At 43.4% G+C, this 25,449-nt stretch overlaps 2 protein-coding genes and 1 long non-coding RNA gene across 5 annotated transcripts in view; 1 reads left to right on the forward strand and 2 right to left on the reverse strand.

Annotated features, from left to right (window-relative positions):
• Window positions 1-741: 741 nt before the first annotated feature.
• SPRYD7 (SPRY domain containing 7) lies at window positions 742-10,619 on the reverse strand. Its single transcript, XM_042014063.1, has 5 exons — window positions 10,465-10,619; window positions 9,091-9,207; window positions 6,012-6,178; window positions 4,221-4,323; window positions 742-1,966 (listed from the first exon to the last, which is right to left on the reverse strand). The coding sequence occupies exons 1-5, from the start codon at window positions 10,568-10,570 to the stop codon at window positions 1,869-1,871; spliced, it is 591 nt and encodes a 196-aa protein (XP_041869997.1). The 5' UTR covers window positions 10,571-10,619; the 3' UTR covers window positions 742-1,868.
• Window positions 10,620-12,625: 2,006 nt separating this feature from the next.
• Window positions 12,626-25,143, forward strand: TRIM13 (tripartite motif containing 13). Of its 3 annotated transcripts, none has more exons than XM_042014061.1 (2): window positions 12,626-12,882; window positions 23,594-25,143. In XM_042014061.1, the coding sequence occupies exon 2, from the start codon at window positions 23,597-23,599 to the stop codon at window positions 24,824-24,826; it is 1,230 nt and encodes a 409-aa protein (XP_041869995.1). In that variant the 5' UTR covers window positions 12,626-12,882; window positions 23,594-23,596; the 3' UTR covers window positions 24,827-25,143. The 3 variants fall into 3 exon arrangements, with proteins under 3 accessions (XP_041869995.1, XP_041869996.1, XP_041869994.1); XM_042014062.1 differs by lacking the exon at window positions 12,626-12,882 and adding an exon at window positions 18,375-18,474; XM_042014060.1 differs by lacking the exon at window positions 12,626-12,882 and adding an exon at window positions 18,579-18,669.
• The window catches only part of LOC121657879, a 109,279-nt gene continuing 97,175 nt past the window's right edge, over window positions 13,346-25,449 (reverse strand). Inside the window, exons 5-6 of the long non-coding RNA XR_006013778.1 lie at window positions 16,023-16,230; window positions 13,346-14,889 (exon numbers count right to left, since the gene is read on the reverse strand). This is a non-coding gene — a long non-coding RNA (uncharacterized LOC121657879). The remainder of the gene's footprint in view (window positions 14,890-16,022; window positions 16,231-25,449) is intronic.

The raw sequence follows: 25,449 nt of genomic DNA on the forward strand, positions 1-25,449 counted from the left end.
GCCAGTGGAGAAGGAGGGGCAGGAGGTGCTCCAGGCACCAGAGCAGAGATTCCCCTGCAGCCCCTGGTGCATCCCATGGTGAGGCAGCTGTGCCCCAGCAGCCCATGGGGATCCATGGGGGAGCAGAGGTCCACCTGCAGCCTGTGAAGGACCCCACCCAGAGCAGGTGGATGTGCCCAAAGGAGGCTGTGACCTGGAACAGGTCCCAAGGGGACCCATGCTGGAGCTGTCTGTTCCTGAAGGACTGCACCCAGTGGAAGAGACCCATGCTGGAACAGGTCATGAAGAACTGCAGCCCATGGAAAGGACTCACAGTGGAGAAGTTCTGGAGAACTGCCTCCCAAGGCAGGGACCCACGCTGGAGCAGGGAAAGAATGTGAGGAGTCCTTCCCCTGAGGAGAAGGGAGCAGCAGAGACAACATGTGATGAACTGACCACAGCCCCCATTCCTTGTCCCTCTGTGCTGCTGGGGGAAGGAGGTAGAGCAAATCAGGAATAAACTTAAGCCCAGAAAGAAGGGAGGGGTGGGGGGAAGGTGTTAGGATTTAGGTATTATTTTTCATTACCCTACTCTGATTTGAGCAGATTTCAAAGGGAAATGATAAAATTGCACTCTAATCTCCCGAGCTTTATACCATAATGCTGACAAGGTTGAAAAGTTCTACCCAATACTGTCACGTGACAGCAAAGCTAAAAGGAAGGAAAACACAGGCACAGAATTAAGACAGATGCAGTAAATCCTAAGGTGAAAGGCTTTGAGAAAGCAGTTTGTATTTGAAAATTTCAGAATAAGGTAATTTCTAAAAATATTTAAATAAAATCATTTATGCAAACACATTAACTCAGGAAAAGCCAAAACCAAAACACAAACATTCAGTATGAAGAGGTTTTTTTTACAATAAAAATTCTTCTAGGAAGTACATTAAATATGACAAGAGGGGAAAAAATAGCATCTCACAATGTATATTCAAGGGCATCACATTTTAGAACAATGTCTTAGCCGTTTATAAATGATTCAAGAAGAAATTAAATATGCTATTCCATAAGAGAATAATCTAATTTACAGTTCAGATGTAAGGCTTCACCATAACATCTCATACCCTTCACCTGGATCTTTGCTTACCCAAGTTGAGTGACCTGTACATACTCTCTTACCAGAGTAACACAGCATGGTGGTCCTCAAAAACACAGTTCGGGTTTCCTTTTTAAGGTTCAACAAAAAAGTATTACTAGAATTTTTTTTTTTGGTCACAATAAAAGCAAATGGAAAGCTAGAAGAAACAGATAAGTTGTATTTGCTGGTCTAAGAGTGAGGGAATGGGTTAACCTACACCTTTCCAAAAAAAAAAAAAAAAGGTATCTAGCTGCTAGTTATGCCATTGTATTATTAGTCATTGTGCACAACTGGGACACCACAACTCCAAATCACAGACTAGAAACACAGTGTATCCTTTAAAGAAATTACATAATTTCTGGGAGAAACAAGTTGGGGGGAAAAAAATCATGAGAACTACCCATCTCCATAGCTATCCTATGCATAAGAACTATTTGCCTTACAGAGCTCCAGTTTATTCAAAATACTGAATGTAATACTGACAACAGCAATATCCCTTAGTCTCCTTATGCATCAAGTACAAGTCAGAGAAAACCCTGCCCCAAAGCACTCATTCTTAACCACAAAACATCGCCAGTAAACTCTTATTTGCAACACATTTACCTGGTGTTGCAGTTAACATATTTATTCTGCAGACAACAGTCACAAGTACTTACTAAAAATACACAGATGTTTCCTAAAAAACTAAAGTGAGGCTTCAAGATGACAAAGCTTTTGTAACAGTGCAGGGTGCAAATTCTCAGTATGAAGACATTCAGAAGATTTGCTGCTCAAAGAGGATCTTTTCAAACCCGGGTGGAGGTGTATGATAAAATTCACTGAACTGACAATCCAGAATGGCACTGTCATCAACTGCAGAAGAGAACCAAAAAAGAGGAGTTAGAGAAGGAACACTTACAGTTTGATCCTCTATTTCACCACCTTACTAGACTGTAGACTGTGCTCAAACCACGAAGAACGTCTTCAATACATCCATTACATACACACAATTAAAAGAAATCTCTTCAATGAATTTGGTAAGGCCGTATGCCAGGAGAGAAAATCATCTCTCTTTTCTGGTGTTTACTTGGTAATAGTCCTTGGTGAAGTCAATGAGAACCCCACATCTAATTTCACTGGGAGTGTTAGTAGAGCTTCAGGCTATTGATTCCAAATTTTCTACTCTATTTCTCCAGAAATCTACGGATTAAGGACACTACCAGATACACCTTGCAGGTATGTCACCTCTTCATGTGCATATTTTTCTGTTCCTAATTCTGCTGGAGTTTCAGCTGTGTACAGTGGATTTTTGGAAGTTTACAAGGTTTCAGAAGTCTGCAGTGGTCGGTATCAAACCATCAGTTTTAGCATATGATCCAAAGAGAGCTTCTTTGACTGCTTCTTGAAGTTGGAGGGTAATATGTTTTTTTTTACAAAACTTCTTCCAGTTTTTGATCCCCTGCATAATCAACATACCTGCAATAGTACTTTCAGTGCAGAATATAAAAAAGAAACTGCTGAGTATTTTCAGAGCAACGCTTTTGTGTACTTCACCAGCAAACTGAAACACCCAACTAGTCAGAAAAGCAAGGTCTCTTTCAAAGACACTTCTGAGATGAACCTGGTAGACTATCAATATTAGTTCAAACAAGAAAAACCTCATCTCCATATTTTGGAATTTAGCTATCTCAGAGCCAAGGTCGGAATTTTTCCCTCCCAGGCTTTGTGAAAACTCCTATCAGTGTATTTGTACAGTTATGTAGTTAGTACTTATGCAGTGTTTATGTCTCCCTTCCATGAAAGTGCCTGAGGTACAGCTGCTGTGGGAAGTAACCTTTTCACCCAATTTTTTGTTTTATCTTCTCAAGCTTGACACTGCATTTGCTTGATCTATCATGTTCCTTTTAAAAAGATATCTATAGTTCTAGTCTGAATAGGGTAAATGCTTGAGACACTCTCTTCTCCATGGCCAAATCCTTCCACAGGATTTGAAGAAGTTCACATTAAATTAAGGACATTTATAGTTAAAGTTTATACCAAGTAAGTACTGTACAAAAGCAACTTGCAGGCTTCAAGTTTAGCTATACGTAGGAGACATTATAATTATGATGAAATTATGCCCACTTGTGGAAGAAGACAAAAAGAGCCGGGCAATAAAGGGTCAGTGCATTCCCCAGGCATGGAACTTTAGTCAGAGAAAAAAGATTAACAGTAGGCTAACACACCACCAAGTATTTTCTGAAAGCAACCTTCATTCTTCATGCTACGTAACACCCCTTCCAAAATACAGGGAAGATGCAACCACACAGTAACTCTTCTGCTGCTCACGAAGATTTTGCACGAGGAGATCCCGCGGAGCTGCTACAGCATTTTAGCAGCGCCATCACGTGGCTGAAGGACACATCACAACTTGACCATATTTTGGCTACTACTTAGATGAGGCTCACGTAGGAACAAAGATAAAGTGAAGATGGAGCTCCTGGAGCAGGTCCAGAGGATGGCTACAAAGATAATGAGGGGACTGGAGCACCTGTCCTATGACGGAAGACTGAGGGAGCTGGGCCGGTTCAGTCTCGAGAAGAGATAAGGGACCTCATCAATATCTATGAATATCTGAAGGGAGGGTGCCAAGAGGGTGGACCCAGGCACTGCTCGTTGGCGCCAAGCAATAGGACAAGAGGCAACAAGCAGAAACTGATACACAGGAAGTTCAAGAAAATACAAACAACAACACTATTGCTATATAACACCGAAGGCATTCATGAAGTATGTGAAATTAAAAGGCACAAATACCAAGCTTCATAGATAAATCAGATTAACCCATAAGTCTGCCATCTGCTTCAACTTTTAGACTGAGTGCAGCAACTCCCCAGCTTGCTGGATGTGGGCACTGTAAGCAGTCAGTAAGCAGTGCTTTTTTTCCTATTAAGCAGCATTAAAAATGAGGCAAATATATACTTTTTTAATTTTCCAGGTTTGCATTTTCATGCAATTAATTGTAGCAGCTGCCAAGAATAGATGATTGATGTGTGTTCCATTTAAGTGAGAAGAATACACAGCTCACAAAACAGAACTAGAATGAAAATATTGTCCATAATGTGAAACAGTTTGAAAATCTCTGACTTACCATAGACCACTGGATAGACAGTTCCCCTGATTCCTGAAGCTGGACAATGCATGTTCTTGCCATTTAAATATACATTTAATTCTACATGGTCATATGTAATGCCCTACAAAGCACAGAAAATTAACAAAAAAAAAAGCATCAACAAGTTACACACATAAGACTGCTACTTAACTTAGTTTTCTTAGCCACAGGCAGATTTTAACACCATTAAGCAAACCACAGCATCCTACAAAATCTCACTTGACATATTCCTGCCAAGGACTAGAAGTCAATAAATGACCAGTAACATCTGTATTTTCAAGTACTCAGGATTCCTTAACGCCTGCTCAGTTGGGATGCAGCACCGTACTGCACAATACACTTTGCATCTTACTGAGTTTACTAAACAAATTTCCAAACTTCACCACATTACAGAAACATAACATTTTCAATGATTTTGAGGCAGTTTGCAATCTTCTTGTTTGTATCTTCTCATTGAAACAACTTTAATAAATAATGATGCTATGAATCAAGTTTATCCTTCCATACTTCCACAGGAAACCTCTCTCAGTTCATTTACTCTGCTGGCAGCAACAGACCGTGGTTTCACACACAATGCTATAAATATGCTGACCACAGAGCAGAAAGCAAACACTAACAAGATAGTAACTTACTTATCTGTTAGCTAAAGGACTTTTCTCACTGCTTTGGTATGTCTGAGTGTGACAATTTGTGTGGTCATTCAGAACTTCAAGAATTTGTTTTTGTGACAGAACAAACTAAATTGATATTTATGGAAACGGGGGAGTTAGCAGTAACACATCAGTTACTTCTTCTTGTGATTAGTTGAAGCTGTTCAGACCACACTAATTCACCAAACCCTGGAACAGTCTGCAACCCTTCAAAAAACAGTTTCAGAAGGGGATTAAAAGAACAGTATAGTATCTGAAGGTAAAGGGTGGAGATGTTTTTCCTCTATTCCTGTGCCCCAAGATGGCAACCTTAGCTGTTTGGGGCTTCCAAAGATGGCATTTCTAACCACAGCTATAAAGAGGCAAGTTATCCAGCATGAAAAAGTAGGGGTGATAAATGGTCTCAACTTCATTGCATTGCTCTCGTGTATTTTTGAAAATAAGTAAGAAGACATGGAGAAAATGACAGCACTAAAACCACAACATTTTGAACAAAGTCACTTAAAGATGTTTTGAGAAACCTGAAGTAGTAAGGTACAAAAAAATAAGTCTTAATAAGATTCTCCATTTTCTTTCATTCTCAATCATTTTCCCACTGAACATTACCCCCCTCCCTACTTAATATCCCCACAAACTACAAAAGTTTGGCAAAAAATACAATTAATTTATTACCCAGGACCCATCATCTGCTCCCCTCTGTCCTTCTAATCATTAACCAGTCAGCTAAGGGATCTTGAGTTCAGCTGGGCATGGTGCATAGCCATGTAATGCATTCCAGCACATTATTTATTCAGGGAGGTCCTATCTCAAATAATGTAAGATCCTTGTGATGGGAGTTATCAGTCAGGCAGATACTGCAATAGAGCATTAGAAACTATTGCTCAAACTCTGGTCAACTCCGTCCCTCATTAGGAACCTATCAGTACCAAGAATGAAGTCCACCTGTATCCAGGCTGCTGATCCATTCAAACACAACAAGAAGTGATATCCCAGCACTTTGCAAACTGGGAGACGCAAGCCGAACAATTTGACTTAAACCAGCCAGCAGTTTGACCACAGAGGTGTAAATAAGAGGCATTTGGGAACAGGTGAGGAATTAAGGAAGTCTTAAGAAACTCACCACCACATCGCCCTCCTGAGGAAGGTTGTTTGCTGGTAACCTATTTTTCTCCTCATTGTTATAGTAGAGAGCTCCATCATTTCTCATCACCAGGCTGTGGACATCTCGACCAAGTGGAATTTGATTCAAGTTTGCTTTCTGGGTTGCAACTCCAATACCCCAAATCCCTAAAATGTGACATTAACACAGTAAGAAAAAAACCACATTATTTTGAAGACTGACTGAAGCAGGACAGCATAAAGAATTTGTTTTTTAATTAATGCCATGATGGTACCACCAGTAAATATCTTCTGGAAATACCAGAACTATTGTAGGTTAGCTCTGGTAGGCAGCTAAGCCCCATCCAGTCAGTCTTTCCCTTTCCCCTACAGGCCCCGGTGGAAAGAAGGAAGAGGAAAGGAAGAGCAAAACCAAGAAAACTTGTGGCTGAAGATAAAAATTGTTTAGTAAGTAAAGCAGAAGTGAAAGAAAGAGACAACAAGACAAAGTGATGCAATGGCAATCATTCACCACCTCCCATGGGTAGACTGATGCCCAGCCAATTCCCAAGCAAAAGATGGCTAACCTCCCTAAATCCCCTCCTCTCCCATTTATTCCTGAGCAAGACAGGTGGCACAGAATATCTCTTTGGTTAGTTTGGGTCATCCACCTGGTTATGTCCCCTCACAAGCTCTTGTGCAACCTTAATCATATTCACTGGAGGGGCAGAGTGAGAAACAGAGGAGGTTTTGATGCTGTGCAAACCCTGCTCAGCAACAGCTAAAATACTGGTGTGTTATCAGTATTGTTATCAGTATTGCTTTGGTCGCAAATCTAAAACACAGCACCACAGCAGCTGCCATGAAGGAAATTAACTTCATCCTGGCCAGATCCAGCACAAGTAGCCACAGGAGACTGAAGACAAACAGTATCTATCTTGAAAAAGAAGTACCTCTGAAAAGAAGAATTGTAACCACTTAGCTCAACTTTTATTCCCAGAAATATGTAGGATGATACAAAAAATATATCCAACTAGCATGGATCTGTAAACAACAAATTTTCCTTTTCCAGCTAGTTTTCTAGTCTTATGGAAAAAGGAGAAAGTGTTAATATGATAGACCTTGATTTGGTAATGTTTTTGAAACTCATACAACACTGAAATAGTAAAATGATGAAGACACGGTCTAGACAGTTACAGCAATACGAAGGCACGAGTGGTTAGAAAACTATTCCAGGATTACTCATCAGTAGCACCCTGTCAAATCAAAAAAGATGACTCAAGTGGGGTTTGAGGTTTTGCATTGAATGCACAAGGTCAGATACTGTTCTGCATTCCCATCGATTACTTGAATAACATGACGATGTGTTGATTAAATGTGCTGCCAATCCCAACCTGACAGGACTGCAAACTGTTGAGAAGCCCTTCAAGTTTAAAGTGATCCTGACTAACTGGTCAGAAATAAAGAAAGTTCATCTGTTTTTATTAAATTATGAAGAAGACCAGGTAAGTAGGAACAGTACGAGGCACAAATACAGTAGTGGCTTGGTAACCAGTTCACAGAATATGGTTCGGGGGTTATCACAGACCACTTGGTGAGTGTGAGTGTGCCCTACTGCTGTGGAAAACTTCTGGATGTGTGGCATGTATAAAACAGATGAGGTCATCTACTGCTGCTGCAGCTGAAGCAGAGCATCCATTTTAAGCACTGTACCTCAAGACAAATTAGGCTGACTAGAGATATTGTAGAAAAAACAACAAAACCAATCAGAAGTGTAAAAATTTCTTCTATAATGAAAAAAACCCCAACAAACTGGGACTGTTTAGTCTACAGAAGACTAAAATGAGGCAAAAATATAAGAAACTTAGTTTCAAAAGACAAAACTGTAGAATAATTTATTCTAATGCTTACATGTTAGGAAAAGGACAAGAGTGTGATTAGACTTCAGAAAACTTTACAATAGTCAGGGTGACCCCACAGATAACCTCTACTTGATTGTGCAGGGACACTTCTGGAAATCACACATTTACTTTAAGTCTTCTACAGTTCTCCTGCCTTGGGGCACAGGAATAGAGGAAAAATGGGTTACAGAGACCACGAGACTTTATTTCCCTTGTTTCTTAAGTGTAAGAAGTGTGAATAATGACCATGTATGAACAACACTTGCAATGGATTCTTCCCAACATAAAGGATAATAAAATTGCCAAGTTAAGATTGATATGAGCTTACATGTAGCTTAAAACTAATCAACTAGTTGGACTGCAAGGTGTCGTGGGCAGATCTGCGTTCACGCTGCCTACACTCCCACCCTCCTGAAGGCAAACAACCCTTACCCAAAAAGTGCTGGCATCAAGCTCCAGCTGGTGCACAAGGCCTGTCTCTAGACTAACACTTCCCTTCTTCTTCCCTCCCCACACACACTTAGGAAAAGCACAGCTTCATTTTCAGAGCATCTTGTAACAGCTTTTAAAAATACAGGCTGATTTTTGATGCTAGAATACAAGCACGCCTGGAGTGCTCTCTGTAGTAATGAAGCTGACCATATTTGTAGGAGCAAATAAAAAGAACAAGGTGCTGAAAGGCTCCTCTGGATAAGGCAGTGTCAGAATAAGTGCTACACATTTGATCTGAAGAGCAAAGGGTAGCACAAGGACTGTTACGCTTGCTTGGGCAAACAGGGCCTTTTAAGAGCAAATGAGGGTAGACAAATAGATACAAATATCACTGGATAAACTGCACTCTTTAAAAGAATACTTCATAGCTACAGTGTTTTATGTGGTCATAAGCATTTACTGAGCAAAAATAATTTCTAAAATACGCCAACTGAAAAACATGCCTATAACAGCATACAAAACAACGTGGGGGGTTAGTATTTGCACTCCTCTAGCAATACACTTACCATTCTTTTTAATATTTTAGAGTCACAATTAAAAAAAGGAAAAAAAGAAATTTCTTTTCACACAGCAACAACTTAAAAATCTTTCTAATGTTCACAAGTTCAATGATGCAATTAGAAAGATGCATGTGCTGAGCATTTGAGATATTACCACCAGCAGGCAACATGACATACCTCCCAAGTTGTATATTTTTTGCTGACTAACCTGTAGACTGGATTTTAAACTCGAAATAGCTCTTGTTCTGATGCAAAGGTGCATTGGCTAAGCAGCCTCCTGTGCCACATATTCTTCTGCCATTTTTAACAATGACGACATCTGTTCCTGCAAGAAGAAAAAAAACCCCACAGAACTTCAAAACATTTTTAGAAATCTGAAAGCAGCCCTCAAAACCCCTAAACATTGAGAACAGTTTGTGCTCCTCCTGCCCCAAGTAAAAGCTTCATTAGTCTGTGAGAACTATGATGATGTGCTTTGAAGCAAGAGAAGGAAGGTTGTTTACAGGCTAGTTCATTTTTCCACTAGGGTTTATTTATTTAAAATCTATAAGCTGATCTAATTTTCAACTCTTGGGCTTTATGGCATCATGCTTATTACAACCTCTGCTTAGCCACATCAGAAGCATAACTTACAATTTAGTCAGAAAGGGTTCACTGTGAGACCAAAGCCCTGTACTCTGTCTCTAACACCAGAGAAAAAGCATTCTGCAACAAGAAGGAAAAGCGTATCAGGTAGAAATGATTGATGGAATTGCAAGGCGTTTAGTTAGTCTCTGAAACAGTCCTTCTATTAGAAATGTGCCTGCCAATACAGTGAGAAAAAACTCCTCTGCGAAGTTTTCCTTCTCCATTGGACGACTTAATCTTTAGGCACTGTTGTCACGGTCAAGAACACGGCAGGCTGTTGCTAACAATTGTGCTCGAGCACCGGACCGTACCTATCCCCCCCCAGCTCTTTCCCCCACTCTGCTGCTGCTGCCCCAGATGCCCTCTCTCCTCAACAAAGCCCGGGCATGGTTTTGTGGATACCTCATGCTAAGGGCAATGCTCAAAAGAGCACCATGGACAAGACTCTGCACGGCCTGGCTCCTTCTTCATTTCCACTGCCATAACTGCAGGTGGAGTCTCCGTCCCTGGGGATGGTTAAGGAAAGGCTGGACGTGGCAGAAAGTGCCCTGCTCTGGTTTACATGGTTGGTGTTGGCTCACAGGTTGGACCTGATGACCTCAGAGGTCTCTTCCAACCTCGCTGACTCCGTGATTCTGTGAGCTCAGCCCCTCGCCTCTGAACCACCACCCCGTGCCCACCCTGACCACGACCCGCAGCCCCCGCCGGGCAGCCTGCCCCCCTCGGGCACCCCACATACCCATCGTGCCGATCAACTTCAGTTTAAACCCAAACTGCTTCAAGCCAATTTTTAAACCAAGCTTCCTTATTTCTTTTCCCGGGGAAACTGCCAATTCCGACTAAAGAAGTAGCCCCAAAGCGACTTTCCCAGCGGTTACCCCGTGCCGCGCCCCGGGGCTGCGGCCCTGCCCGCCGTGGAGCCGCCCGGCGGCAGCAGCGGCTCTGCCCCGCTCACCCATGCGCTGCGTGTCCAGGTGCACGGCCGGCATCTCCTTGAGCGGGATGTGCCCGGCGCCGCCATCCCGGCACCAGGAGAAGCAGCAGAACACGGAGGCGGCCATGGCCGGCCGCACCCCCCGCACCGCGCAGGCGCAACGGCCGCCGCCCCGCCCCGCCCGCCCCGCCGCGACATGGCCGGTGGGCGCCGCTGAAGCGAGCGCGGGTTCAAGTCAAATAAAATAAAAATTTTAAAAGCAACAGCATTAACGCCCCATCTTTCCTCTGGAAATTAAAATCTAATGGACAACGAGTGCAACCCCTGCTGCTCTTTTTCCGCAGTTTTCGCGGTGGCGTGAGGCCGTCCTGAAGGACGTCTTGTACGTATATACATGCATAGAAAGGATAATTCATGTATACATACATATATATGTATAAAAAGGACACTGATCATGATGGGCAGGTGTTAGCTATGTCATCAACGAACCTCACACTTAAGAAGGGTAAATTTCCACTCCTTGGAAATTTACTGCTCAGTTATTCCTGGTGCCAAGTAACAAGAACCCCGTTTATTTTATTTCCTTTTTTTTTTTTCCCCATCTACCTTTCTCTTTGTTAATTCTTGGAAAACTCGGGCAGGGCTCACTGAAATGAAAAATTCACATAGCCGGGCCTGGCAGGCCGTGTATTGCCCTTTCTCCTCATTTTCCAGACCTGTCCAGCTACAAGTCTTAACCCTGAGTGTTTGAAGAAGTACTCTTTGCTTGTGGAGTGCTTCTTCATGTGTTCAAAACCTCTCCTAATTTACTCAGTTAACCCCAACTGCAAAGACCGCTACAGTGAAAAGCCCATGTGCTATCATTGCACTTCTCATTTTGTTTTGCAAAGCACAGTTTGGGGCCAGCTTTGTGTCCCTTCACAGAGGCAGAGTACCATGTAATTAAAAAAGCTGTAACACGACTTGTGGCCTTTGGGTTACACAAGCATTTCTATGTCTATTTCTGCATTGGTACGACACACACAGCATCTGGAGCAGGACCCACAAACTGGGCTCCAACAAACACAGTAAATATTGATAACATGACAGTAGAAGCCGACCTGTGCCCACTTCACATTTTTATTTATCTACAGAAAAATATCAAATAAACGTTGTGCCATGAGCTGCTGATCTAAAATGTTTTGCAGACAGCAGGTAACTTAATTACTTGCATCTGAAGGCTTATTTTTCTCCAAACTAGTTTGGGATTAAATTGCTGTTTCTCATTATTTTCAGTTGGTGTATTATTTTGTGGCATTTCACCTAGAATGCTCCCTTAACGTTTTATTACAGTATGAAGTATGATGTAAGTAATGTAACCCTTGTGGTACTATGTTATCTGTCTTGTGGGGGCCAGGGGGTTAATACAGATATTCAAAAATTCTTGTTAAAAGAAACTTCCATAGCCAGAAATATCTGGTCTGGATGGGCTGTATCAGTCACACTTACCCCTTTTACTTGAAACATGAGGTGAAGTGCTGTCTTTGTAAAAATTGTGCCTAAAACCAATCTGACTTTAAGAGCAGCTTTAAAATGTGCTTCCTTTTTTTTATTGGACGTACTGTTACAGCCCATAAACATTTGGGGTCAAGAGCTCACTTCCTTAAAATATGCCAAATGGGATTAGTCTTGAACTTCCAAGAAGTAAATATTAGGTGGAAACTGATGTTTATTTATTTTGTATGGAGGGCATCGGGATTCTCATTGGTAGCTCGTTGTTCACAAATTTAGTCTCATTTAAGTCACTGTGGGATTTTTATTGCCTGTGGGTTTGTTACTGTAAATGCTAAAAGATAAATGTTAATATACTTTTAAAAAGAAAAAAAAAGAAAAAGAAAACTTAGACTCAAGCTCCAAATGACTCCCTGTCCCACGTTTTTCTCTGTGCCCCACTATATTCTTTCTTCTCCAAAGTAAGCACTGGGAATACAAACTCATCTCACCACATGAAGTCAGCATTGCCAAATCTGTTAGACTCAAGGGGATGAAGCTTTGGGAAGCAGCGTCTGGCTGTGCCTCCCTGCCAGTTTCCTGCTCCACTATTTCCTTAACTGGAGAGGCTGGTTTTACAGGCCAGCAGACTGCAGCCCTTGTGCGGCAAAGTACACGCTGCAGCTTGGAAAAGTTGCCAGTGCTGCTTTGGAGCACGTTGATTCCAGTGCCTGTGTGCTTGGCAGGCAGGAAGCCTCAGGCACCAACTCATCCTTGCGCCCATCCTGTCTCCCTGCCGATGCAGAGCCCAGCTCCTGAGCACCCTGGCAGCGGCTGGTGGCAGATTGATGTCACGATGTGCAGGAACAGTGGCAGAGATGTTCGTGTACCCTGAGTGAAGACTCTGGCGCCGGACACAGTCAAGCAGAAACTACCCTGGTGTGGTGGAAGTCAGGCAAAAGTCAGCTGGTAAGAAATGTGGCTTGTTCATATGCCTTTCTTGAAGGATGAGGTAAAAAATTGCAGCAGGATAGTACTGTATTTGTAAATGTACTTGTCAGCCTGCTTAGAGAGTGTGTGAACACCAAAAGCTTTACAGTCCACAAAGAACTGCCCCAAGGAAATTAAGATCTTGCCTTCAATATTTAGAAGTATAATTGTGCTTGGTAATCATGGGTTAATTCAGCTTCTGCCTTCCTTGAATGTTCATTTCTTTCACTGGGGAGGCCAAGTATTTTGGACCCTCCCACACTGGAAGCAAAATTATGCTCAGCATGCCTAGACATGTTTGCTGCTTGCAGTGTTTTATTTCCTTGAACAGTAGCAGCAGAGACATTTTGTCTGGGAACCATGCTAGTAGAACAGGACCACTCCCATTCATTTCACAAATGCAGACTTATTTGGAGGACCTGCTGAAGGAAAATGACGGTCATTGACTTGTTTCATTCTCTGGCTTAGAGCTTCATTCACAAAATACAACTGTCTCTCATTAGCTCTGCAAAGTACATTTACTGGCTTCAAACAAGTATGTTTCAGAAAGGTTCCCTGATATGCCAAATTTGCAGGAGAGGGCAGCTCTCTCCCATTGTGGCAGCATGCATTACAACAATGTAATACATGACTAATCAGTTCTCAGGAAAATAATTCCTCTTTGTCCTGCTAGTAAAAACCAATCGGACTTGCTTCTCTGCTGCCACATGCTTTGTGCAGGCATTTACACCTGTGAAAACCAATGAAAAAAAGTAGTTATTATGTATGTTGGAATGGATTTAGCAATGTCTCCATGCAACTTGCACAGAAGTAAATGATGGTGCAGGACTGGAAAATCAAGGTTTGTTTATTGAAAGCACTCCTTCCACTCCCAGGGTCAGGCCTGTGGTTTGGAAGATGATACAGACAAGGTCTCAGATGAAAAACAGGTTGTGCTTGTACTTTTGAAATCTTCACCATAATGTAGTTCTTGTGAGGATTAACATTCTGTAGGAAGTCCTCTGTTTTACACAGTTAATCTGATGCTTGCCAAATCATAGAAGAAATTACATATGGAAATTAATTTTGTTCCTTGTTGTTCTGTTTGCTTTGGAGGTCACTTCTCCTTTCCTTTTTATGCAATACAGGCAAAACCCACTGGAGAAGAGCTTTGATCTATAGGCAGTTCCAAACCTCATTAAAACTGACAGGCATGCTGGCCATGCTTTGTTCAGGAAGGAGCAATTAAGTTTTTTTATGGCATAATATAGCTAAAAACTAGAAGCTGCTGCCCGTGGCATAGAGCTGCATGGCCAAGTGCTAAGATGAGCTAACTTGTATGAGCAAGCACAAATTTGGGGAAAGGCAGGGAGACTTTTCTAGGGACTGCTTGCGAATGCTGCCGCAAGAGCACAGATTGGTTGCAGCTGTGTTTGCCTGTGTGCATGTCCAGGACCGGAAACACCATGCAAGAGCCAGCAGACAGTGGGAGAAGCAGTGGTGTATGGCCCTGAGAAAAAGCCAAGGGACAGCTTCTTCTGGGCAAGCATCCTGGCTGGAGCAGCAAACTTGGACTGCTGCACAGTTCTCCCTCCCATTTGCTTCCTCTGCGTGCAAGGAAATGGGACATGGCTGTACATTCTTTGTAAATAAATAGGATTTCGCTAAGGAGCTGACTGAATTCATCATCAATTCCCCCCCACGTCCCTCTGCAGAAAAATCTGGCAAAGTGCTGAATATTAGTTAACTGTGTGGGTCAAAGTTCTGTATGCAAAACTACAGAGCTTTTCAGTACTGCTAAAAGAGTCACCAGAGACCCTGCAGATATCAAGGCAGTCTCTGAAATTCAGACCTCAAAACAGCAGTTGATCATTTCAATCGCTGATGATCCTTCATGGATTTTTAATGCCTGGTATTTCTACAATCCATATTAAAAGTACCTTTTATGGAACAAAAACTGCTTTCTCTGATCCCTTGTTTGGAATGTTGAATATAGTCCAGATGTATCTGTTGAAAAGAAATGTAGTCAGATACAATATAGTTGTGAAACATTTATACATCAGTAAGGTGTTTGATACGCAGAGCTGTTTTGAATAATTTATTTATTTGTGTTATCTTACAGTGTCTTCTTATCAAGTTGCTCTAAGCTCTTGCAGATTTATGTCCATATTTAGGTCCCCACAGTGACTACATTATCCACCTCAGATTGAGAGTATGCTCACCCCAGCACAGCTGAAGTAAAGCAGAGTCCTCCAAGAAGACTCTGTCCTGAAGCTGGAGTGTACTCTGTGTATGCTCTGACACCTCTGTAATGGGATGTGAAGCCTTAGCCTTAGTGGGAAGGCAAGTTTGCAGCCAAGGATAAGACTGTAAAATGCCCTCAACTCACCTCTTTTCCCTGGAGTTTCACCCAGGAGACAATTACAATCCAACAGGTCTTTGGTTCAGAGGTGCTTTACTGATGGGGAATACAAATTTGGGAGGAAAAAAAAAAATGCTGCTTTTAACTCCAGCTACATTTATCAATCAGTTCTCCAGCACAGCACAGCGGGTGCTTGGAGCCTGGAATGAGCAGCTGGTGTGGCCGAGGGCAAGGCTGTGTTACTTTTGGCAGCAGTGCTGGCAATAGCTGGCTGGAAGCATTTGTGAAATTATGGCCTGTGGGGGCACTTCTGGTTTATGCTGACGTGTGTGTAGGCTGCCACCAAAACAGGCCCTCTCACTGGCTCATCCTGGCACTGGTGTTTGTTCGGCTGCAGGATCAGCTGGCTGCCAGAATTGATTCTGCAGGAAACTTTTTTTTTTTTGTAAGCTTTCAGCTCTGTTGGCAAGCTGATCTAGCCTAACATGTGGCTGCATGAATGTCAGAGCCAGCAGAGAGGAGGCATGAGGAAAGCATGACTAAGGAAAGGGGGAGGGATGGAATGATCACTTTTGCCAGTAGCGAAGTCTCACCTTGGCTTAACCCCCTGCCTGTTAAGGTAGAGTTACCTGTTGCAGCTTGAGTCACGTTAATGGCTTGCTTCCACTGAATGAGAAAAATCTTGTTCCTCTTTTCCTCACTCTTCTGATGTTAGACCTGGTGATTGTCTAATCTTGCATTGGACTGATTTAACTTGTTGAATCAGCACAAAACTCACCTCGGCAAAGAAAAGGGAATAGCGTTCTGCTGGCTGAGTGGGTGGAGTCAGCTCAGTACGGCATCTGCAGAGGCTGGCAGAGCTGGGACAGGCAAGGAGAGTAGTAGCTGTCAGCTCTGAGGTCGCTGACTGAACCACAATGCAGAGCTTCAGTCTCAGAAATCTTCTGGCATAGTTCTTGTTACAAGAGCCATGATCTGGGTTCTCTCTGTAGTTTAAACATGACAGTAGGTGACTGCCCTTTGTCTTACAACAAACGTGGTGCTTGTGTTGAAAATCTGGGAATTGTCGCTATCATATAATTCCTTCCAAATTTCTACCCCTGTATTTTCAACCCTTCCATAACTAAGTGGCATTTATCCCAACACCTCCTTTCAAGCTGGGCCTTTCCTTTGAGCCTAGATTTCCCTTGGCTTTGTTTATCTATTACTCCACAGATCTACAAATATTCTTTTCCATCAGCCAGAGTTTTTCTCTGAAGCTTCAACAACTGGTCTTTGATGCTGCCTTGGGAAGACACTGTGCTCTCGGATGCAGGAATGCAAGCTCATAAACAAACTGCTACTGAAAGTGCTGCTATTGAAGCAGAGTTAAAAAGTATAGAAGGATGGACTCGTATGTGTGCAAAACAGTTGTGTGCGACTCTATCAGTCAGATAAGAAGTAGAAGAGTGCCCAAATTCTTTTTGATCATGCTTAGGACAGCCATGGGACACTTAAGTACAATGCTGGCTAGGCAGTGTTTCTATGCACCAAGCACGGAAATTCTGCGGTGTGTTTACCCAGAAGTTTAAGCTTTCATCTTTGACAGAAGAAATCAAAGGCAAGGAGGGACAAGAACATTTTCAGGTGGACCTAATGAAGAGGCATTATCCCAGGTGGGCAGGCAACCACTCTTCCACCCATACAGCTCCTTCTTCACTTATAAGGAGACAGAGTAGGACCAGCCCAAAGAATTAATAGAGAATAAAATGTACTCTAAAAATATATCAGGAAAAAAGTTATATGAGAAATATTTGAAAATAATGAGTGAGAAATCTAAAATGCCATGTTGTTGTTAATCTTTAACTAAAAAATGACAGAGAAGATGAATAGGACCCAGAAATTCTTGATATAAAAGGCTGTTGGGAGAGTGTAGACAAGGAGTACTCCAAATATAAATGCACAAGCTTTGGGATACCACTTGAAAGCAGTTTAGGTGGCTGAGGGAAACTACCTGGAATTACTTGTTTCTAATAAACAGCAAATGAGATACTAGACAACTAAGAAGAAACAAGCAAGGTGTTGAAATACATCTGAAGGTCTTGGTTGTTTTGTGCAGCAACTCTACCTCCTGGGGCTGTTCTCCAGTAGATAGTGGAAGAAATGCTCCAGTGTGTGAGCACTCTGAAAGGGATTTTCAAAAATGCTTGTCTTTGGTCAAACTGTTCCCATAAAGTTCAGCTGAGCAGGCAGGCCAACTTGGGTGGGGCAGCAAGGAGAGAAAGTGAGGAGTGACTGACTGCAGTGAATTGGGAAGGCATAACATTGGCATGTTATTGACTGGCTTTTAAGATCCGGATTCCTAAATAATCAGAAGAAATAAGTCACATGTGTGAGGGAGCTTCATATATTTTTTGTGATTTTTTCTTGTGATTTGTGATGTTCCTTGTGTGGGTAGTCCTGAAGGTGAATAGTCTCCCCTGTGCTGATGAGTGATGTGACTGCAGTGGATATGGAGTAGGGGAATGAAGGGATGCAGGAGGCAGAGTATGTACATTTGGGAACAACTTTTGGTGTAGTATTTCACAAAGTCTAACTCGACAGTAAGTTCAGTTTAACTTCGATATGAGACCTCTTCTGTTGACAGAACGAACAGAACTGCAAAAGAGATACCCAACACAAAGGTCCTCTGACGTCTCAGCAGTTCCAGACTGTTTCATAGTCCTGTAACTATAATGTTCTTTCAAATGGACATGGGATCTCTTTTGCTCCATCTCCCTGGGACTAGTCAGTGTTACTGCAGAAAACCTGCATAGGTTTTGCAGGCCTCGTTAACTCTCCCAAGAGATTCACCAGCAGGAAACGGCATAACCAGTGCGTTAAAGCAAATAGGAACGAGTTGCCATCCTTTTATGAAGCACATAATGTTATCTGTCTCAAATTATGTTATTTTTTTAAATAACTGCTTTCGGAAGGTGGCAGATGCCCAGCAGGATTGCCACCCTGCAGCGCCCCTCCTCAGGCTGTGCAACGTGCGCCTGTGAGCTGTAGGCTCAAGTGTAATTTATCAGAGTTAACAAACAACAGAAACCCGTATATATCTCGGCCGCCGCCTTAGGCAAGCAGCATCCACCGCCGGCTCTCTCTCCCAGCAGCCCCGGAGGCTTTCCTGGCCGCTCGCAGGCAGGCGGTGGAAAGGAAGAGCCGCAGCAGCTCCTGCCCTGGGGCTGGATCGGCGGCCGCGGGCCAAGGTGGGTGGGACGGCGGGGCAGCAGCTCCCGGCCGATCGCTCCGGCGGGCCGGGGCCAGGGAGGAGCGGCAGGGTGGGAGCGGCGGGCCTGGAAGGCGAGCGGCGGCCGGGGCGGGAGCGGCGCCGAGTGGTGCGGCTGAGCGAGGCGGCCGCTCCCCCGCCTGCCCCGGGCTCCCCGCGATCCCGGCCCGCCATGGTGAGTAGCGGGGCCCGGGGGCGGCAGGACGGGCGGGCGCGGCCGGGCGAGGGCAGGCCGCGGCTTTGTGAGAGGCGGCGGCAGCGCCCGGCCCGGGGACGTTGTGGCCGCGGCCGGAGCCGCCGGTTGCGCTGGCAGCCGCCATCCCCGGTGAGCCCCGCTGTGCTTCGCGGGGCGCGGGCGGACCAACAGGGCCTCCGTGCCCCGGGCTGCGTGCCTGGCGGAGGGCTGTGACCCCCGGGGAGGCCAGGGCCGGCGGCTGGCTGCAGTGCCATCCTTTAGGGGCGATTCCCCGCTGGAATTGGAGGGGGGGGTTGTAACCAGGAGCAACAAGGGAATGGCTGCCAGGTCAAGGGACGATGGGTTGAGCGCGGGGGCCAGCGTTGGGGCAGCCCCTGCGGTCGACAGACCGTCCAGCCCTGTGGGGGAAACGGTGTTCGTGGGGCTGTGAATGCACTGAACGCAGATTGCTTATTTCTCCAGGCCTTCCTGCCTTTCTGGAGTCTGAACGGGTTGGATCTGCCTGGTGCTTCTGGAAAAACTTATGGCCATGAAATACCAGGTTTAACGCATGAGCAATTTCCCCAGGTCTTTTTTGCTGTCTGGACAGCAACCTTCCAGTAACTGAAGGGGGGCTACAGGGAAGCCAGAGAGGGGCTCTTCATCAGAAACTATAGTGACAGGACAAGGAGTCATGGGTACAAACTGAAAGAATGGAAATTTTGGTTAGATATTAGGAAGAAATTCTTTACTGTGAGGGCAGTGACACTGGAACAGGTTGCCCAGGGAGGTTGTGGATGCCCCAATCCTAGCAGTGTTCAATGCCAGGTTAGATAAGGCCTTGGGCAACCTCATCTAGTGGTTGGTGTCCCTGCCCATGGCAGGGGGAGTTGGGACTAGATAACCTTTAAAGTCCTTTCCAACCTTTTAACATTCTATGATTCTATGTTACCTACTGCTCCTGGAGGTCAGTTGTTCCACATTAAAATGTATACAATGACCCTCCATTAGGTTGCAGTTTCTGTCATTAGATTAACAGGTTTAAGATCATTGCTGCTGGAAGGAGGATCTTCCATCTCCCTTTCTCTCTGTGTGGGACTCTTTTTAGGGCTGATTCAATGCACCAGTCTGACAGAAGGCTGGTGAAATTGCTCATAGGGGGTCCTGACACAGACTGGTGTCCTTGCCAAGGAAGGGAGATGACACCTTTCCTGACTAGCTCAACTACTTGTAGAAATGTAGCCTGACTTGGTCAAGTCTCATTTAGTACGTTTACATGCCATTGCAGGAAACTTGTAATTCAGGAGTTATCGTTTTGTTTGAAGCCTGGTAAAATTCAGGTTTTGCTTTCAGCATGCTGCTGGCTGATAAACCCAACTTCTGTGCTGAGAAGCATGCTAAATGAGTTTCTCTCTGGAGTGTGGGGAAAAAGCTACTGTGGTTGTTTTTGCTTTTATGGTTTGATGTGTTTTGCCATTCTTCTTCCTAATGATAAAACTGTGCAAGTTGCTGTTTCTGATGGGTGACATCTGTTGGGTTTGTACCCAGAGATGCTTTTGGTCTGCATGCTACAAGTGGGGAATTCCAGGGCCACCCAAACCTGGTTCAGAAGTTACACAGGGAAATTCCCCGTGGAAGAGTTGAAATGTTGCTGTAGTTCATCACACAAATACCAGGTTACTAAGGGATGTTTCAATGCACAGACAGTTTACTGTCTGAAATTAATAGTCTAAAGAAGACAGAAGTTCATCTGTCCAACCAGTCATACAAGTCTTCGGTATTTTGGTTTGGCATTTGTGGTGTTGTAAGGGGGGGGGGAGGGGTAGGGGAACTTGTAGACCTGCCCATTTCTTTTTTAAAAATCCAGTGTTTTTAATGATGTTGTATAAGGGTTTTGAAATTCAGTTGTATTTATAAAGTATAATTATGTAATTGGGTAAGTGGGGTTGGAATGCAACAGGACAGTTTTAGTTGGATCATTAAGCTTTTTTGTGTATGTTTTTTGTATTTTTTAGGAGTGTGAAAATCTTCAGAGTTTGTCCTGCAATTTTGATGGAACGTGTTATAGTACGCATTTTCTGCGTTAGTTTGCTGTCCTTGCTGTCAGGCATGCAAAGCTGCTTTTCCAGCTCCCTAACTGGAAAGTAAAATCCTCCCTGGTAAAGGAGATGGACCAGAGCAAATATTTTCTGCACTGTGCATTTCCATTTACTAAGAGATGGAAAACTGTCATTTTAGTTTTGTAGTTTTTATCCTCTTAACACATGAGCAGAACTGATTTTTGTGCTGCTACTGTGGCTAAAAGCTATGAGCACAAGTTGGAAAGAGAGCTGTTCACAAAGAGGAAGACTCAAGAGTGCAGGGACAAAGTTATAATCTTCCTGTCATCTGATTATTTTTAGCACTAGGAAAAAGATGGAAGGGAAATGTTGCTTTGAGAGCATGAGAGGTGCTTCAGAACCATATTCTCCTCACAGAATATGAGGTTTCTGAATGGGATCTGTGGGCTTATTAGGAAACCCATTAGTTAGAATTATTAGACTTTTTCTCTGGGATTTTGTCCGCAGTTGTAGTGGTGGCTTCTTCTGCTTCCTGACCTTAGTCCTGAGTAAAAAAGCTGGCAACATTTCCAAAGTCTCTTTTTTCCAACAAGCAGAGAGAATACGGCTGTGGTGGGGCATAAGCACATAAGCATGGTTGTCTCAAACATTCTGACTGTTGTGCTGTGACAGGAAAGGTGGCATGGGGAGGGAGGGCTCTGCCAAGGCAGGGCAGTGCTGTTGTGAGCCAGCTTTCCTTTCATTGCTGGGCTTATAAATCATCCTGAGGGCTTACGCTCAGTGTGCCTGCGGCAAGAGAAGGGGCAAGTCCCGGGCACCTCACTAAAGGGGGCTCCTGGACCACCACAGGCCCCCAGCTCCCCTGACTCATTTCCTGGAGGGCTCTAAAGGGCTCGCTATGCGTATGCCAGCAGCAGCAAATGGTGCAAGGAATGAGGGGATGTGCACTAGGGAAACTGTAGAAGGGAGGGTGTCAGTCCTGGGCTTTTGTTGATCCCAGGTCTGGACTGCCCATGGTGGCAGGACTGATGTGCGATCTAAGGACTGGTGATCTTTTTCCTTCACTTTCTCTCTTTTCCATCTTTACTCTCTCCTCTCTTGTTTTATTCCAGCAAGTGCAGCAATCGGGTTTTACCCCTTGCTCTGTGCCAAAGTTTGCTGGTAGAGTTGGGAGCTTGGTAAAGTTCATTGTAAAAGTTAAGACCTTGTTAGTGAACACTTCTATGACTAAATAGTGGGATAGTTGTCAGAGTTAAGGTGGCTGTATAATAAAGGATAAGAGTTCCCTGACACTGGACTGCTGTCTTTGTTCAGCCCACTGAGAATTTCTACTGAATTTCTGGGTTGTGACAGCCCCTCCTCACTTGAAAAGCATGGGAGGTTTGCTTACACCTCCCAAGAATGGCTTTTACTGTGAAGTCTCACTGGGACTATTGGTCCTTTTGTGAAGAAAAGTCAGGACTGACCTCACCTTTCTCCTGGTAGTGAACCTTGCTTTCCTTGGATCAGTGGTATTGATTTTTATTGCTCTTCTTGTCCTGTGCGGCGTGGATCTTCCCTTGCAGCTTGTCTCTTGGCTCCCTCATTTTCCACTTCATTTTTTTTTGAGGGGACAAAAACCTTAATAATTACATCAAAACTAATTAAGAGCTCATTCACATGCATTTATGTCACAACAGTACTTTGATGCACTTTTCTGTGATGTCTTTCAATTTATAAAAGGAGTTTTATTACATATATATGAATATATGTTGTATAATATGGAAGGAATTTATGCAAGGAAAGCATCTTTCTAATTATAGCTCAAAACTAAGTGCTTGAGAGCTTCGGATAATACAGACTGTCACCTATTTTAGTCTTTATTAGCTGTTTGTTTTCTTAGAGCATGCTGTAAGTTACAAGGTGTCTGCGTCTGAGAACTTGGCTTTAGTTGGAGGCAGGGGAAGGGTAGTGCACTGGGTCCCTTCACTGAGACTTTCCAGTAGGAAGGATTACATGATAAATATTCTTCCTGTAGATTCTCTCCACAAAAAGAAATTACTGAGGCATGAATGCTGTGAGAATGGAATTGGAAATTCCACTGAATTTCCAATGATTGCAGATGAGTAAAAATGGTTAGCAGTTTTGTTTCATGATGAATTATCAAGGATTATGGGCAGCTGTTATTTGAAGTATTTTAACTTTGTGCTGAATAGCTCAGTAGTAACAGATTCAGTTGGTTATTTAAAAATATTGCAGGAGCAAGAGAAAAGCTAATTGTTAAACTTCTTAAAGAGTGGTGACTCTCCTTTGGCCTTGCAAGTAGAACAAAAAGACACATCCTGTATTCTGTAACAGCAGAAATACTGCAGCTGGGCTTTTTCAGTCACTTTTAGTATTGTCTACAGTACCAGTGCATGGGGTTTGAACTGGACACTTTGGATGAGTGGAGCAAGTGGAGAGTAATAAAATCTTAGAAGGGCATATCTATTGGCTGGGTATCTTCTGTGCAAATCCTGTTTCTGTGTATTGCATCAGCAAGTAAGTCTTGCACTGTTATTATCAGTACATGAGTTATTTTCTTTCAGAATCCTTGCTGGGATGGCAAGCCTTCTTTTTCAGCATTTCTGGTTGAGAGTCCAAAAAAATGGTTCTGCCTGAGCACTGCACCATTCTTGTGCCTGCCATTTGCTGGCCAGATACCACAGTTAACAGGGACTGGCTGCAAAAACCCAGCTGAGGCTCTGTCTTAAGGATACTGGAGGAAAAAGTACATCCTTTTCTCTGAGATGTATCTCAAATAGAGATTGGTTTTTGTATGGTCTCCTCGAGGGAGAAATAAGTTTTGTAAGTTCTGTTACCATCTTTTTTTTTCTCTTTCCTAGGATATGATGGAGCTCCTAGAGGAAGATCTCACCTGTCCCATTTGCTGTAGCCTGTTTGATGATCCTCGTGTCCTGCCCTGTTCACACAATTTCTGCAGAAAGTGTCTGGAAGGAATTCTTGAGGGAAATGTGCGGAATGTGCTTTGGAGGCCATCCCCTTTCAAGTGCCCCACATGCAGGAAGGAGACTCCTGTTACTGGAGTCAACAGCTTGCAGGTCAACTATTCCCTGAAAGGTATTGTGGAGAAGTACAACAAAATCAAAGTAACTCCAAAAATGCCTGTGTGCAAAGTGCACAGTGGGCAACCCCTTAACATTTTTTGCCGGACAGACATGCAGCTGATCTGTGGGGTTTGTGCCACCCGTGGTGACCACACAAAGCATGTTTTCTGTTCCATTGAAGAAGCTTATTCCCAGGAGAAGCGGGCTTTTGAAACCTTGTTTCAGGGCTTTGAAACTTGGCGTTGTGGAGATGCCCTCTCACGGCTGGATACCTTAGAGACCAGTAAGAGGAAAGCTCTGCAGATGCTGACGAAAGATTCTGACAAAGTGAAGGAGTTCTTTGAGAAGCTGCAGCACACGCTGGAGCAGAAGCGAAATGAGATTCTCTCTGACTTTGAGACCATGAAGCTTGCAGTGATGCAGGCCTACGATCCAGAAATCAATAAACTGAACACGATTCTGCAGGAGCAGCGGATGGCTTTTAACATAGCAGAGGCCTTCAAAGATGTGTCCGAACCCATTATATTTCTGCAGCAGATGCAGGAGTTCAGGGAAAAAATCAAGGTGCTCAAAGAAACCCCTTTACCTTGTTCCACTGTGGACATCAGTCCCACAATGAAGAGCTTTGATACCAGCCAGTGGAATGGAATAAAACTAGTTGACGTGGACAAACTTTCCTTGCCTCAGGAAAACAACACTTTCAAATTCAAGATTCCCTCAGTCTTTTCACGCAGATTTATAGTGAACTCTCTTATTTTCTTGCTCATTCTTGCTGTTACCAGAATATCCTTTGTGGAGTCAGTCATTGACAATCTCCAGTGCTGGAAATCTCAGTTCCTTACAATTAGCTTGTCCTATTTGGCAGATACCGTGGAGATAGCAGATCATGCAGTCTTTTACTGGGAACAGATGACAGATGGAGCCTCACTTCTAAGAGAAAAGTGTAAAAACTATACATTGGTTGTACTGGATAATGTCGCACAGTTTGTGTGTAAATATAAACTGTTGTGAAGTGTCTGCTGGAATATAAGAACTAAGAGAGATCTGGGGAAGAAAACATGGAACTTCTTAAATTAATTGGTCTTTTCAGACATCCAGTGAAAACATTCAAAATGATTCCAAAACACTCATAATGTTCACATAGTTTGAGTGCTGCTAAACCAGAAGATGAAATGGCGCTTTGAAAAACACTTTGTGGATTCTTCTTTCAGTGGTGATTTTGGGAATATTACTTACTGTAAATCATCTTTCTTACCAAAATATAGGGCAAAACTGTGTACTTAGTTTGATGTTAATGTAACTGTAGAATAAGATAAAAGACTGTAGTTTAAAAAAAAAATCTAACTGGGAGATCGTTTGGAAAGAGGAAAAAGAGTTGTGATTGAGATGAGCACTGTGCTGACAGGTTTGCTGACGACTGCCCTTCCACTGCAAAATGCAGCATGCATCATTCATGTTCTGGAACCAGTTTCTATCTGATGATGTTACTTCTCTCTGATATAGCTGTATGTTTTGGTTTGGTTTTGTGGTTTTTTGTTTTTTTTTTTTGTATAACCAAATGTTGTAATTACCCTGTGCATTCAGATTACGTGTTTTATACCAAATGTATCTTCAGGGCAAGCAAAAATTCTAGA

The sequence above is a fragment of the Corvus kubaryi genome, unplaced genomic scaffold, assembly GCF_017639235.1.
Source record: "Corvus kubaryi isolate FWS band 111438036 unplaced genomic scaffold, C.kubaryi_AGA036_p1.0 split1-65, whole genome shotgun sequence".
NCBI lineage: Eukaryota > Metazoa > Chordata > Aves > Passeriformes > Corvidae > Corvus > Corvus kubaryi.